The 17860-nt window shown below is 40.9% G+C and overlaps 1 protein-coding gene across 1 annotated transcript; it reads left to right on the forward strand.

Moving 5' to 3' along the window:
* The first annotated feature begins 2187 nt into the window (after positions 1 to 2187).
* Positions 2188 to 17044, forward strand: LOC123745691 (aminoacylase-1). The gene is made up of 9 exons (XM_045726511.2): positions 2188 to 2393; positions 2599 to 2768; positions 4256 to 4427; positions 6418 to 6564; positions 9613 to 9800; positions 12034 to 12183; positions 12680 to 12759; positions 13235 to 13295; positions 16290 to 17044. The coding sequence occupies exons 1-9, from the start codon at positions 2312 to 2314 to the stop codon at positions 16440 to 16442; spliced, it is 1203 nt and encodes a 400-aa protein (XP_045582467.2). The 5' UTR covers positions 2188 to 2311; the 3' UTR covers positions 16443 to 17044.
* Positions 17045 to 17860: the final 816 nt, after the last annotated feature.

Genomic DNA, 17860 nt, shown 5'->3' on the forward strand with positions numbered 1-17860 from the left:
CCCTGACACCACCACTAACCCCTGACACCACCACCACCAACCCCTGACACCACCACTAACCCCTGACACCACCACTAACCCCTGACACCACCACCAACCCCTGACACCACCACCCATCCTCTGACACCACCACCAACCCCTGACACCACCACCCATCCTCTGACACCACCACCAACCCCTGACACCACCACTAACCCCTGACACCACCACTAACCCCTGACACTACCACCCATCCTCTGACACCACCACCAACTCCTGACACCACCACCCATCCTCTGACACCACCACCAACCCCCCACACCACCACTAACCACTGACACCACCACTAACCCCTGACACCACCACTAACCCCTGACACCACCACTAACCACTGACACCACCACCAACCCCTGACACCACCACTAACCCCTGACACCACCACTAACCCCTGACACCACCACTAACACCTGACACCACCACTAACCCCTGACACCACCACCAACCCCTGACACCACCACCACCAACCCCTGACACCACCACTAACCCCTGACACCACCACTAACCCCTGACACCACCACCAACCCCTGACACCACCACCCATCCTCTGACACCACCACCAACCCCTGACACCACCACCCATCCTCTGACACCACCACCAACCCCTGACACCACCACTAACCCCTGACACCACCACTAACCCCTGACACTACCACCCATCCTCTGACACCACCACCAACTCCTGACACCACCACCCATCCTCTGACACCACCACCAACCCCCCACACCACCACTAACCACTGACACCACCACTAACCCCTGACACCACCACTAACCCCTGACACCACCACTAACCACTGACACCACCACCAACCCCTGACACCACCACTAACCCCTGACACCACCACTAACCCCTGACACCACCACTAACACCTGACACCACCACTAACCCCTGACACCACCACCAACCCCTGACACCACCACCACCAACCCCTGACACCACCACTAACCCCTGACACCACCACTAACCCCTGACACCACCACCAACCCCTGACACCACCACCCATCCTCTGACACCACCACCAACCCCTGACACCACCACCCATCCTCTGACACCACCACCAACCCCTGACACCACCACTAACCCCTGACACCACCACTAACCCCTGACACTACCACCCATCCTCTGACACCACCACCAACTCCTGACACCACCACCCATCCTCTGACACCACCACCAACCCCCCACACCACCACTAACCACTGACACCACCACTAACCCCTGACACCACCACTAACCCCTGACACCACCACTAACCACTGACACCACCACCAACCCCTGACACCACCACTAACCCCTGACACCACCACTAACCCCTGACACCACCACTAACACCTGACACCACCACTAACCCCTGACACCACCACCAACCCCTGACACCACCACGAACCCCTGACACCCAAGGGGCCAAGAACCCCCAAGAGTAAGGGGAGACATGATAACCACCTACAAAATCCTCAGTGGAATTGACAGGATGGACAAAGACAAACTATTCAACACTGGTGGGACACGAACAAGGGGACACAGGTGGAGACTGAGTACCCACATGAGCCACAGAGACGTTAGAAAGAACTTTTTCAGTGTCAGAGTAGTTAATAAATGGAATGCATTAGGGGGTGATGTGGTGGTGGCTGACTCCATACACAGTTTCAAGTGTAGATATGATAGAGCTCAATAGGCTCAGGAACCCGTACACCAGTTGACTGACAGTTGAGAGGAAAGAAAGAAGAAACAAAGCTCAATCCCCGCAAGGACAGTTAGGTAATTACAACACTTAAGCTCTTCGCCTACACCAAGTCCAAGTCAGTATCATCTACGGATGATACTGTGGTTGTAGACTTTGAAGTATTCAACAATGTAAACTAATCATTCTTCCGTCTAGTTATACACTGCAATAAATCGCAACATTAATGTTGTAGTTTAAATGTCTACAAAATGTTGCGCAGTACATACGTATTTCAATATATATATATTTTGGGCAATTATAAACATTGTAATACTGTGCCACATACTTCCTCTATACAGTATAATATAACTAATACAATTATATATATTTGTTTTCGGTAAATATTATTATTATTTATGATTTTAAATATGATTTTATATATTGTTTATTAGTAGTTTGAGATGAGCGTGGCATCCGTAGAGGAGACTGACTTGGACTGAGGTTACTAACTGCCGGAGGGGGAATTATGTCAGTCACTATGACATTCTAACGGTCATTTCTGTCCGGTAATTGTGTCCAGTCCAGCGTGAGTGTCACTCTTGACAGCGATGGCGGACGAGGAACATCCTGCCGTTACCAATTTCCGCAACTATATTAGGATCAAGACTGTTCAACCTGATCCAGATTACGGTGAGGCTGGCACTGTTACCCGGGTGTACCTGAGGGTCTCTAGTGGCTTTGATGGGGACAGTTAGCTGGCTGCTTGTCATAGACTGTCCTCCCTCCATTGTCCATTTAGATTTAGAGCTGAAATAGGCATATTGTTTTCTATCCTCCGTTGTAGCTGGCTTGAATAGGCCTACTGTATTGTAACGAATATATTTTTTTTTTACAGATGGATGTATTGAGTATTTACGGGGCCAGGCCCAGGAGCTGGAGGCAGAGCTGCAGGTCGTGGAGTGTGTACCCGGCCGGCCGGCTGCCATCATGACCTTGTTAGGAGGCGACCCAAGCTTGCCGTCGCTTCTCCTCAACTCTCACACCGATGTTGTTCCTGTGTTTCCGGTATGCTGTTATATCTTTATTATTTAGTAGCATTGCTCGTATATTTGCTGTTGTTATTAATGAGAATTGTTTGGGGGTTATCTTGAGTTGATTTCGGGGCTTTAGTGTCCCCGCGGCCCGGTCCTCGACCAGGCCTCCACCCCCAGGAAGCAGCCCGTGACAGCTGACTAACACCCAGGTACCTATTTTACTGCAAGGTAACAGGGGCATCACAGTGAAAGAAACTCTGCCCATTGTTTCTCGCTGGCGCCCGGGATCACAAGATCATGTGTCCAGTGTGCTGTCCGCTCGGCCAGCCGGTCGGGGGGAGGGAGGGCAGTACGGGTATTGAACCAGTAACCTGGATATTATTCCCAGCCATGCTAAAAAATTTCTGTTGAAATTTTATGTTATTGTGATTTCATTTTGTATCTATTATTATTATTATTATTATTATTATTATTGAGAAAGTTTGTAACGAGCCGTCGGGAGGATTCGAACCTATGTTATTCCTAATCAATAATTTATGCACAACCAAATGACTCGGACAACCAAGACATGCTCAAAAGCATTGCAACCTGGAATTCAAATGAATCCTCTGGGGTTCCAGAGGCTTTCACTGAAGCCTAGTCAGGGTTTCACACAATACCCCCCCCCCCCCCCTCTCATCCCTATGCACTCTAGGTCTGTAGTCTAGGAATTCCACCTCCAACGCTTCTCTTTTGAAGAAAAGTGTTAATCCTAAAAAATCATCAACAGTTAATGGACAAGTACTTGCCACAATATCTTTAAAGCACGAATTGGCTGGAAATCTAGATCTAATAAGAACATTTCAAGAGTGCATTTCATTCAGTGTTTTTTAAATGCAAAAAGTTCACTGAAAAGTTTTCTTGCACTGTATATTTCTATATTGTGTGTGGTTATAATGACAGTTAAGACAGGATAACAATGAATGATATTTTGCAGTAATGAAAATTATAATGAAATATGTTGATGATTTTTCTGGGCAATTTTTAAATAGAAATGAATATTGTGTACAGATGTTCTCTTTTCTCTGAGCTCTGAAATATTGGTTTGAGAGATGAATGTCAGTCGGACAAACCACATAATTAAACTTTAAGAAGCAAACTGGAAAATATTTTGCGTCCTTCCCCCCCCTCCCCTCCCCCTTCTTTTTTATCGAAAACCTCGGCTGAGTTCTGCTCTTAGGGTTAAGGGATGGGTACAAATCATTGGATTGTTTAGGCTGTCAGTTGCTGGCAGCTAGTCTAAGACTGCTGGTCCTGCACGAGACACCCTTCGCTACCACAATACACCTTTGCACATGCGACTAGTGTGTTGTGCAGTACACCACCTAGGCTTGCAATAATGTTCTCTTACTCCTATTGTACTAAAAAAAAAACCCCTATCCCAATTACTCCAATAGTGAACTAGTAATAGAAATGGATGTGTAGTGTTCTACTTTAAAAATACTGTACACTGTAAGCTAACATTTCTTTTCTTGGTAGGAACACTGGAAATACGACCCTTTCAGTGCACACAAGGATGAAAAAGGGGACATTTATGGACGAGGAACTCAAGATATGAAATGTGTTGGAATCCAGTATTTGGAGGCTCTTAAACGCCTAAAAAAAGATGGACACAAATTCCTTCGCACCATTCATCTGACTTTTGTACCCGGTTTGTAACCACTTCAAATTTGTTACATTGCTTAATTAATTACCACTACTTGGACATGCAATGACAGAAGGATGACCAGACCACACACTAGAATGTGAAGGGACGACGACGTTTCGGTCCATTCTGGACCATTCTCAAGTCGAGGACTGTAGAGTCCTTGACTTGAGAATGGTCCAGGACGGACCGAAACGTCGTCGTCCCTTCACATTCTAGTGTGTGGTCTGGTCATCATACTTTAGCCACGTTATTGTGACTCATCGCCTGCAAATGGCAGAAGGCCTATTGACCCATGGAAGACAGCTCTTGTGTATATCCATCAACACACATTTGTTTAACTTTAAACTCTTTAGGAACTCAATATCTATTATGCTATCAGGCAATCTATGCCATACATTTGCAACTCCACAACTCTATTTCCAAATCTTTAATCTAAACTTAGGCAATTTATATTCAGAATGTAAATTAAGCTTTTTCTTCTTTCTTGATAATCAAGGTCCTAATGCCCAGGATTAACTTACCTTTCCTGCATACTTTCATGGGAATTTATGTACCTTCTGTAGAGTCCAAAACTGAATTGAGCAGCATAATCTAGAGTGAGACTGAATAGATAAAACTGAAGTGTAACATTAGACATTAATTTCTATTAATCTCACTGTAAATTTCTATTACACTTATTCACATTTATACATTGATTTTTCTGGCATAAGATTCCCACTAGTAATCAGGACTTCAAGACCTTCTTGGCTTCCAGATTTAACAATTTCAGTGTTAAAGTACAGGTTTAGTGTTTTGATGATTTTTGCCATCGACTGGAAGAACATAATTAATTCATTGTGTCAGGGAACAAGCAGCCAGTGAATATTTACCTGAGGGCCACTAACCCTAGTGGCCTCAATGAGGACAGGAAGCCAGCGGTGTGTTGACGGGGCCCCCTCCCTATGCCTTGATGATCTTTTCCAGGTATAAAATATATATATACATGTTAGGTTTATATCGAGGTCCCCTCCCATGGTCGAACTACTGACCCTCCCCAGAATGCAACCCTACAAGAAGCTGACAAACTCCTGGGTACCTACTTACTGCTAGGTGAACAGGGGCATTAGTTAATAGGAAAAGCACCCAACCATTTCTGTCCTGCCCGGGACATGTAGAGTTACGTGTCTCTCAAGAGTGTGTGTAGGATGTATTACAGTACTTTGCAAGTCACATTGGCTGCATTATGGTAATGCTCAATTTTTTGTATATATTTAAATATACTGTATATAAATTTTAAAAAATTTCCTACTTAATACCCTAGTAGTTTCCTAAGCACCTTTTGGGCTTATCAATAATGAGCTTAAGGCATTTGAGATTTTTTGAGTGATTTTTTTGCATATTAATGAAACTTTTATAATGTTTTTATATTATAAACTTTTATCATATACTGTACAGTGTGTGACAAAATTAGGGTCCCCAGTAGTACAGTCGGGTTCATTGTCAAAGCACAACAGAGAAATCCGGGTTCGAATCCCGGGCGGGGCAGAAATGGTTGGGCACATTTCGTTTCAACTAATGCCTTTGTGCACTTAGCAGTAAGGAGGTACTGCTACTGTTAGGCTGGACGTTAGGCTAGATTCTGCTAGGGGGGTAGAAATAGCCTAAGCTACTCTATCCCTTTGAGATGTATTTCTTTCTTGTCTCAATAAACATACTTGAACTTGAAGTAGGTACTTGGAAATTAGTCAGCTTGTTATGGGGCTGCATCCTGGGCGGGATCAGTAATTCGACGTGGGGGAGGGGGAGGGGAGAGGCTCCTCGATATAAGTCTAACATGTATGAATACACTCTGGCTGCCTTTCCCCCCCAGCACAGTGAATTATTATTATTATATTTACAGTTTCAATTTCTTCCACTTTTCTGGGGGAAGCCCCGTAGGCTCCGGGGAGCCTCCAGGACTCGGCCAGAAAATGGCGTTTCATTACATTCAACGCTGTTTTTTTGGCTTTCACAGAAGAGGAAATAGGCGGAGCTGATGGTATGGGACGACTTGTTGAGATGGACGTGTTCAAGAAGATGAACGTAGGCTTGGCACTTGATGAGGGCTATTCAAGCCCAACAGAGAAAATTGAAGTTTTTTACGGCCAAAGGAGTCAATGGAGTAAGGTTACATCATTTCATGAAAATATATAAATCTTTTTTTCATATACATTACAGTATCATAATTATTAATTAGGCTAAATATATATAATATATATATATTGCAATATTATGTAAATAGTGAATATTTGCTGTCTCAGGCTTGCCCACACATGATCTAGGATATACTATTTCGGTTCTTCCAATTGATGGCCCAATCTTTTTTTTTTATCCTATCCTTTATGTAAACCTCGCCCACGTTCATAGTCTGATGATTTCTTAAGGATTTCTACACATTGTAAGTTAACTTTTCTGCAGCCATTCTTTACTCCCATTTTCTTCGTTGTTACATAACTTTAGTGTATGATTATGGCCGTCCAGCCTCCTGTTTAGATAGTACTGTTATCTTGAGGTTATCTTGAGATGATTTCGGGGCTTTTTAGTGTCCCCGCGGCCCGGTCCTCGACCAGGCCTCCACCCCCAGGAAGCAGCCCGTGACAGTTGACTAACACCCAGGTACCTATTTTACTGCCAGGTAACAGGGGCATAGGGTGAAAGAAACTCCGCCCATTGTTTCTCGTCGGCGCCTGGGATCGAACCCAGAATCACAAGTCCAGCGTGCTGTCCGCTCGGCCAACCGCCTCCCCCTGTACTTATAGTACAGGGGGAGTACGTATGACCGCTGTAGTACTCTGGGAGTATAGTATGACCGCTGTACTTATAGTAACGATGTGAATCATCGTACATGCGGCATATTGACGTAATGGACAAATAGAATTTAGAATTCGGACAAACTGGGAAAGGTTTGGTGTTTATATATGTTGTGAATAAAATCTAACCATCTTAGGCTTAATACATGCTGTCTGGCCTAACGGTATATTTATGTGCTATATTAAGTCTAGGAATTTGTTAGTTTTGTTTTTTGCTTTGTTTTTCCAGGCTCTGAAGTGAACAGTTCCAACTTCTACTATTTAATTGTCCACTACGTCAATATAGGTATGATGGTCCGCATAGTTGAAAAAAAGTAGTATTTAAACGGCATGGGTTGAATTATTCATCTATCTTGCTACCTTCATAATTCTTTGTTAATTTTATTAGTGAATTATTGCTTTAACATTTTCTAATGTCTATGACACAGGGTATAATTCCCCTTCATAAATCTACATTTGTCATGGTAGTCTTTCAACCACTTGGCGTGGACGGTAGAGCGACGGTCTCGCTTCATGCAGGTCGGCGTTCAATCCACGACCGTTCAAGTGGTTGGTCACCATTCCTTCCTGTCCCAAATCCTTATCCTGACCCCTTCCTAGTGCTATATAGTCGTGATGGCTTGGCACTTTCTCCTGATAAGACTTTTGTCATGGTAGTCTATCCTATGAATTTCAACTTGACTGGTTAGTGCAGAAACACGGGTTTATTTAATGTACATTCCTGCAGCCTGTGAATGCCTCTGCTACTGATGTACTTCAAGTTGTATCCTTTATTGAGGTAATTAACCTAATTTTCTCACACTCTCATTTAGAAGCATGTAGACTTTAAACTTTAGAACACAATCCATGTATTGCATCTCCCCCCGCATACATGTGTGTATTATAGTGCAGTTGCTTTGCAGTCAAACAGCAATTACCAGTAGGTCATGTTCTAGATTTTGTTAAAAATCGATTAACTTTTGCAGCAGTATCATGTATTTTCCCCCCCCCCCCTCCCAAGTTTGATGGCTTGGAGAAATACTTGCCTGGAAATGAGGAAAGAAACGTTAAAAGTATCAGTGTGACTCCTGGCTTGTCAAAATACCTTATACTTTCACCTGCACTATATCACACTCCAGCAAAGCATGCTTTACCTTCATTTCAGTAATTTCAGAAATATAATGGAAAGTATTTTATGTGAAATGTCACTGTCAAACCATTGACAGTGGTTTCATTCCTCTCTCATTCCCTTTCATTCCTATCCCAACTTAGGATGAGTGTGTGCGCTAAGTCAACCTGATTATAAAGCACCCTTTCATTCTTTGTTTTTTTTTAATTGCCACTTCTAATACAGCACTTTGTTCATGTACACATATGGTAGTTCTGTCTTGCACATTCTTGCTAATGTCTGCTCCACTTCTGGGGCCAGATTCACGAAGCAGTTACGCAAACACTTACAAACCTGAAGATCTTTTCTCAATCTTTGGCGGCTTTGTTTACAATTATTAAACAGTTAATGAGCTCTGAAGCACCAGGAGGCTGTTTATAACAAAAACAAGAGTTGATTGGCAAGTTTTCATGCTTGTAAACTGTTTAATAAATGTAACCAAAGCTATCAAAGATTGAGGAAAGATGTACACGTACGTAAGTAGTTGCGTAACGGCTTCGTGAATCTGGCCCCTGGGCCTTTCCCTGGTCAACCACTTGGACCGGTCAGTACAGCAATGTCCTCGCCTCACGCAGCTTGGCGTTCGATCCCTAATGATCCAATGGGTTGGACACCGTTCCTTTACCATCATCCTCGTATCCCAGCTTGTATCATGTCCTCGTATTCCTTCCAGGTGCTATAAGAACAAAGGCAACTGCAGAAGGCCTATTGGCCCATACGAGGCAGCTCCTATTCTATAACCACCCAATCCCACTCATATACTTGTCCAACCCGCGCTTGTATACAGTACAGTCATACTGGCCTAGTGTTTTCTCCTCTTCTTAACCTTATTGAACTGCAGTAAATGCACTTTCTTCACTTTTTAGTCGCCTGTATATATAGTGTAAATATACACTGTAGCACATTCCTTGTGTAGGTGTAAAAACATGGTTCCCATCCTCTGCTTATGTGATAACTAATAGGTACCATTTGTTCTGTAAATCAGTAAATAACATTACACTAATACAAATTGGACAAAATTAGGTTGAATACCAAAGGAAATGAATGTTGAAGTGATACAGAATAGGCATTATTTTAAAACCCATAAAGATTATCATTTAAAGGAACCATCATTGCTTCATTCTGAAAAGACAAAGCAAAGATAATTTCATAAATATTGCCGTGTTTCTTATAAAATGTTACCGAGTAGATATTTTTTCATTTTTTTTTTAAGAAACAACGATCACGTGTAAAGGCCAGCCAGGACATGGCTCGCAGTTCCTTCCAAATACGGCAGGAGAGAAGATGCGTCGTGTCATCAATTCTTTTCTTGGTTACCGCGAAGAACAGCTACAGAAACTGAAGAATAACCCTAACCTTAAACTAGGTGATGTGACAACTATAAATCTCACTGTCCTTAAGGTACGTGCTAGTATTAAAAAAGTGAAATGCATTTAAATGTTTCTAATTTCTGAATTTTTTCTATCCAAGCAAGTGAGCTGTGTTATGACTACGCATTAAGCTGTGCTCTTGCTCTCGTCACAATTACTAATATTCACATTAGCCTACCACAGTTCAATAATATCTAGGGTTAAGTAAAACAACTGTGTTAACATTAAAAACACCACTTTACTTTATGGTAGGACAAATAAAGAACAAATATATCCAGAGTAAATGGCACAACACAAAATTTAATTTGTCCAGAATTCAGGACATAGCAAGGCAAAACAATAAGAATTAATCTCCACTGGGTTGATTCCCACCGATAAAATTATAAATGGATAGTTTATAATATTGTACAGTTCTTATCTACCTTGACTCACTAACAACACTTAACTACAAGAACAAAACCCATAACAGACTTGTATCTTCAATCACAACCAGTTCCCTCCACACGTGCACAGCCACCGAGCGCCCCGCGCTCACCTCCCCCGCCACACACAACAGCCAGAACCATTTCGCAAGAAATCTTACATACACACTGACAGGAATGGGAGATAATTATGCCCAAACATGTATGAATGTAACTATGTAATTAACTTATACATTCTGGAAAAAAAATACATAAAATAAATGCATCTCAAAAAGAAAATGAATATTAATGAATGACGATGCCGAGTAGGTAATATTGGTGCCTGTACCATCATTCCTGTCAGTTTGTACAGCTGCACACATGACTTCCCATTCTCATACAACAATACTTCAACCATCACTGAACACAACCCTCACTGAACACACCATCATCAAGGTGAAATAGTTTGTGCTGAAAAAACATAACTGACTGGTGGGTGGGTAGGTGGATGCGCAGAGTGGGCAGGTGGACAGGCAGGGTGGGTAGGTGGCTGACTGGCGGGCAGGGTTAGCAGGTGGGTGGGCAGGCACGATGGATGGGTTGTTACCAAAGAACATAGTGGCCACCCCTACCCAGCATGACAAGTCATGCAGATGATACAACCTCCCTCACCAAAATGGCTTCTCCCAACACTCCCTTTGCTGTTATTACACTATGTATACACGTTATATATAAGTATCTACATTTGTGTTCACCATAACGAACCACTAAGTTTGTATGCTGAGTTAAAAAGCAGCGAGGAGGGCGGCACACCAGGCAGCCAGCCACTGGCCGCCACTCCCTCCCTCACCTCACTTCACTTGCCAACATTCTGCTCCCACCGTACTGTTTTTGCTTTTATTCACTATGTACAGACATTATATATAAGTATCTGCATGTTTTATTCACCATAGCGAACCACTAAGCTGGTATAGTAAGCGCAGACAGCAACAGGTGGCCACACAGATTTGGCAGATGACGCTACAGCCCTCTCACCCTCATCATTACTCCTCCCACAGCATAGCACAAATTATCACAACAATCCTGCTATTATCAGAATCCTGGTCATTTTTATCACAGTCAAGTGTCTTCTGTAATACTGTCATTGCTAAATAATACCAATTACATATATTTTTGACATTTTTAGGGGATGCTGTGGTCACAAGTGAAGAGAAGTGCTGTTAGCTCATGCTGTGTGCACAAGCCTTGGTGGCTCACTCAGTACTGAGGCTTTCACACCAGGAATGTTGTCCGCGATTTTTTATTAAAATGGTGTCTGTTTACAAGAACCGTGAGGAAGCTGATGTGAACCCTGTGTAGCCGCGGGCTGTTTAAATCTTGCGCGCTACCCCAAAACATCATATGAAGGGGTGCGCACTTTTGCATCAGTTACTTAACACGTCATATGTTGTGTTGCGCAGTTTAAGGGCTAAATTTAAAATGTTTACATTTTGGCATAATCATATTCTATTCATTATAAATAATACTAAGAAAATATTTTATTTACCCGGTATCTATATTATTTATGTAATTATAACAGGATTTGGGTGTACAGTTTTCTATAAATTAGTTGATACTGTACCGACAAATTATCATTCTAAATACATGTATTGAATTTAATGCATGATTTGACACATGAAAGTTTGCAATGCTAAGACAAAGAATGATCTCAACTTATTTTAACTGACCTTTAAACGTAACTGTGAGGAATTGTGCATGCAATCATATTAAAAAAAAAATTATATTGGACATTTGTACCACATACATTAAAATCCCTATACAGTATTGAAAAAAAATGAATAAATTTGTACTGCTCTCTTGTAGGGTGGTGTACAAACCAATGTTGTACCAGCAGAATTATATGCGGACTTTGATGTGCGTATTTGTGCATCAGATATAGATACATTTGAGGAAAGGATCCAAGCTTGGTGTAAAGCAGCTGGGGAAGACGTCTTGTATGCAGTTAAACAGAAGGTAAGTTAATATTCCTACACTAGTTTATTTTTTATTGTAAATGATAATTTATAAATTATATATTACAGTAATTGATGAGGCTTTTATAAAATGTTATTAGATCATACACACAGAAATCACAATAACATGATATATCAAATGAACAAATCCACAAGGGCTGTGATGATATTTCGTGATGACTAAGGCACATTTGGGAACATCCCATGCGTAGGTTCGAACCCTCATCACGGCCCTTGTCGATTTGTTATTAAATCATGTTTATTCTCAAAGTTGCATGATAGCCAAACACTGTGGTACATGACACTGAGTAAATACTAGAACTCTCCTCCAGAAATTCTGTATAGACAAAAAACAAGTGGCTTTTGAGTATACATGTAAAGCTTGTCTTGAAGCAAGTCACTCACTCACTCACTCCCTTAGTGGCCTGCTTCCTCATAAACATGATGCCCTCTCTAGAGGTCAGATTCTCATTTCATTTTATGAGTGCTGTTTTCAGATTATGATAAAAGAACAGACGTGTGTGGAAGATGGAAAGAATCCCTGGTGGGATGCCTTCTCTGCTGCCTGCAAAAAAGAGTAATTATCAATATAAGTTTTGTTGATATGAAAATACTGCTTAATCACATTTATATTTCTGTGTGTTCCTCAATATGCTCACACGTTTTTAATGAATGAGTTGATGATATGTACTTTGTGTGCTAATTGTAAAAAAAAAAAAAGATAGGTAAAATGGAAGCATTGTGGATGACTTCGGTCTAATAGCTACTAATAATGATGTAAGTTTGACTGTCAAATCCCACAGCTAGTAATAATGAAAGTCGATCATCACTAATCTCCTCAGCTGTTCATATCATAGTCATTTGTTATTTTTGTTTCCAGATGCCAGTAGTAATGACAATATATTTTCAGCTGCCAGTAATGATACAGACACAGGTTACCAGTATGTCCTCAGCTATCATTACTAGTAATGCTGAAACTATGTGCTTACCTTTTAGTAATGGTATTGCAACAGGTTCATTCCATTATAACTAAAATGTTATGTATTTTGCAGGAATGTACAGCTGGAGAAGAGCATATTTCCTGCATCTACAGACATGAAATACATTCGAAGGGTATGATTCAAAAATGTTTGTTTTACTAGTACTGAGTGTAGATGTTCTTTTGTGAGGTGGTCAGTTGGTAGGTCCGTCCCTTAGGCAATTACGAATTCCAGGCTGGTCCAGCACATCTTTTCTTATCCCTTTATAGTGGGGGGGGGGGGGGAATCTTTTTAGAAATATCATTGCCTGGCTGTAACAGTAGGAGATACTCTGAAGAATTCTCAATGCAGTGTGGAATGAGTGTCAGAAGATACATTATTTTACACTTAAAAACCTCTTTCAAGCAAATCTTTAAATTCAATGCTTGGCTGTCTTAACATCCAATAACAAGTTCCCCACTTGACTGCCACCTATCATCAGGCAGCAGCAGTAAATACTGCAGTGTAAACAGAATCGGCCTGTGAACACATCTCACTCCTCCCACTCGTCCCAGAGAGAGAAAAACAGGAAAGATGGCGCAAAAAAAGAATGTAATGAAAGACACTGTGTGTGTGTGTACCTTATCATTGCAATTTTTTAATCATAGCCGAGCCAAACTATACCCATTGAAAGGGTAGTGAGACTGCCTGTTAATACTATGTTTATGTTAAGTGTAATTTGAGAAGAGCACCTGCTATATAGTCTTTATGGCTTGGTGCCACCTTGTGATAATTACTTAAAAAAAATCCCCATGGTCTGTAACATCAGACCATGGGGATCCAAGGTGCAAGAGTGAGAGGAATCTGATTGAAGCTAGTGAGAGCAAACACTCTTGAGAGCTGTTGGGGATTCTGAATTGGGGACTATGACTGCAGTGCCAAATTGTCACATTTTATAAAATGTTTGAAAAACCATGAGAGTCTTGTGACTACAATTGTGAAGGAGGACCTAGTGGCGCGACAGCTCACAGCAAAACCTACTACAGTACACATCGTGTATTAGTATGTTTATTTAATATGCAACCTCTAAAAATAAACTGCAGTATATTGAATATAGTTTCATGTTCATGTGTATATTATATGAAATATTGTTATAATCATCTATTGACATGGAAAGGCAAGTGCTGACTAGTGGTGCATAAAAACACGATAGCTATAATAAAGGTCACAGCACTAACAAGCGAGACCCATGTGGTTGAGCAATGCATACACACACAAAAAGGGCCATGGTAACCCATTGAACATTAACTGCACCCAACCCAATCATGCAGGCTTGGAACCAGATTCCTGTGCCCCTGCAAGAGGAAGGGGCAACTCAGAGGGAAAAAACCCCAGTTCAATGGTCAACGGACCTGACATGAGAACACTCCTTCCTAACAAGTTCAGTAAGCTCAAGGCACATGCAAAGACAGTGGATACACATTTACATGGTGATCAACAAGGCTTAGTCCTATCATATAAGTGACCAAAACAGTCTTATTTAATCAAATGTTACTTAATTTCAAGAAGAAATCCCTTGCCAACCGAGCTAGTATTCACAGCTCGTAAGTCTGCGAAAAAGACATTCATTCATCGGCTGACACTTTTCTTATAGTACCACCCCCCTTATAACAGTTGGTGGGCAGAACCAGGCAAGCAACTTGTTATTGGTTTTTAGGAGTAAATAAGTAATTATCAAAAGAAGGCACCAAGGGTTTTTAGGAATAAGGGAACTATATTTGCAAGTTTATTTCAAGTGTTACTTATAGGAAGGTTCTTGCGTGTAGAAAAGTGTACCTTACAATGATCGTTCCGAGCTGGAGTGAGAATTCTCATATGCCTAACTTCCTCCTGTTATGGCCTTGTGGGTGCATTTATGAAAGATTACCACTGTGGTAGAAGGTAGAAGGTTGATAGGGCCCAGGTTGGAGTTAGCAATGTTCATGAGGACCAAGATGATGCCAGAGGGAGTGACAGGACAACCAGTGCTCAGGAATGTATTTAGGTGTATGATAAACATAGAAATTGATCAATATTTCATAAAATAGTTATACTGGCACTGTAAATATCAATAAATAGTCGATTAGACAATATACTTTTGCAGTTAAATGTATTAATAGTGTACTCAGAATATTGTGTTACTTTATAAATATATAGTTGCAATCAAATTTACACTATTAAGCTAAAAATATTAAGCACAGCTTAATATGGAATATTTATTAATCAAATTTTGTTGTATTAATAATGGTTTATTTTCAATATTTGACAAATGTTTAATTAGATGCACTTTTTGCCACACCCTAAGTATATGAACCTAGACCAGTCCACCTAACCTATTTAGGCCGTTGTTGTGAGGAAACAAATTGAGTTACTTGTAATACCACCAAATGACCTCATTTTGGATGCTTGTGTCTGTAATGTACAAATATAGATGCAGCAAGTTGAAATGAATAATAATATTAAAATCAATTCCTCTTGGTTGATCGTGGAATTTCAACCATAGAAATGATAACCTCTTTCTCAATTTTTTTACCTTGCCTACATTCGTACTGCAGGACAATTGGGTAATCTATATTTTCTCATTTCAGGGTTATGTCATTGTTGTTTTTCCATTATGTACTTTATATATTTTTTCATGGGCTTTTCTTTTTCCATGCCAATTTTTTCTTCTCTTCCGTGCATGTACAGTATATGCTTGGTAAAGTCACCGTGCGCACACATTATTTGGCAGTGCGAGCTAATGACTGAGTATTTCAATACCACGGCTCTAATGAATAGCTCACTAATTTATCTAAGATTACTTTTTTGTGCACTGATCATTTCTATGAACGTTATTACACACTTATATTCTAAAATTTGACACTTAAGCCTAGCATGTTTGCTACTGGTCCCTGATTGCAAGAAAGTGTACCTCCACCAAGTTTTGTTCCACAGCCTTTTGGCAATTGAGAGTTTTAGGCCTTTGCTTTTTTTGCCTTTTGGTATAACCGTGAATATGAAACATCCAAACCACAATAATGTTTGTTTCTCACATTGCATATCTTTGTTTCATAGAGATATTCCATGCATTTATGTTTTCTACCAACTGACTGATCTCATAATTTGACAGGCTGGCATTGACGCTTTGGGATTTTCTCCAATGAATCACACACCACGCCTGCTGCACGACAATGACGAGTACTTGAATGAGAAGATATTCCTTCGTGGCATAGATATATATTATTCAATTATACTAAACCTGGCAAGCCTAAAACCTTTCTAAGAATCAGTTGGACTTTCTGTCTAATACTTTTGTGAACTTGAACTTGTTTAAGTATTCTAGTAATATGAACTCAAGAAAATTAGGAGGGGTTGGGGAGGGAAACCTTTGACAGGCTGTTGGCTTCCTGTCCCTGTCAAAACTGCTTGATTGATGGGGAGGAGAGCCCTTTGGTAAATTAAATATAGAAGAATTTAGCCAACTAAATTTAATCAACTTTTATTACTAACTCTATGGCAGTTTTTAATATACAATGTGTGACAAAGATGCATTGTACAATAATCATACATACTGTATATACTTTGATCAATTTAAATGTTACTGTAGATCATGTTTGTACATAATCTACATGAAAACATGTAGAATCAAACTTAAACATGAAATAATTATATTTCATTATATCCATATATATATATATTATATCCAATATCACTATTTCAATATTATAAATGGTTATATTACCAAGGATGTCTGCTGGATCAAATTTGTATATCCTTTTCTATACTGTACTATCAGTGTAGCACTACTGTACTGATGCCACAGTCTTCCAATATTATAGTTTAAAAATTTGTACAGTATAAATATAATTATTTGAGCATACTAGAGTATTGTAGTTATTTGTGTTATCCAAAATGGAAAGTGTTACAAGAGATTTAGTAGAACCAGATTTAGAGGAACTGTGAGGTGCTCAGAGGATAGAGACGAACACCCGGTCGGCCGAGTGGACAGCACGCTGGACTTGTGATCCTGTGGTCCTGGGTTCGATCCCAGGCGCCGGCGAGAAACAATGGGCAGAGTTTCTTTCACCTTATGCCCCTGTTACCTAGCAGTAAATAGGTACCTGGGTGTTAGTCAGCTGTCACGGGCTGCTTCCTGGGGGTGGAGGCCTGGTCGAGGACCGGGCCGCGGGGACACTAAAAAAAAAGGCCCGAAATCATCTCAAGATAATCTCAAGAAACCCTGTGCAAGGAACTTGGGCAGATGAAGTGTATCCAAAGCGGGAAATAAACCTTGGAGAAGTAAGACTTTGGCCTGGTAAGTCTTTGTAACATTCTTTCGTGAAGGCCTCTAATGCATTTGCTGCTTTCAGACTGCAGTTTGCCCAAAAGGTAAGGCAATGAAAGGAGCATCCAAAAAGGAAAACAGCATTTAATTTAATGAAATGCCTCTTTCAGGTAAGAGCCTCTGTGGCTCCCTGTCTGCCCCTTTATGGGTGATGGTTCACCCATAGAGGGTGAACCATCACCCTCTATTGGTTTTACCTACTCCATAACTGATCTAATAGTTACCTGGTGGTAACATTTGGTACTAATAGGCCCAAGCTAGCTTTGTATGTTTTCTTCTGTTTATTTTGTATTGTTTGGGGAGTTATTTACCTGTTGAGTGGCTTTTGGGTCTTGTAAACCCAGCAGTTAGAAAGT

The sequence above is a fragment of the Procambarus clarkii genome, chromosome 71 (assembly GCF_040958095.1).
Source record: "Procambarus clarkii isolate CNS0578487 chromosome 71, FALCON_Pclarkii_2.0, whole genome shotgun sequence".
In the NCBI taxonomy this organism is placed as follows: domain Eukaryota; kingdom Metazoa; phylum Arthropoda; class Malacostraca; order Decapoda; family Cambaridae; genus Procambarus; species Procambarus clarkii.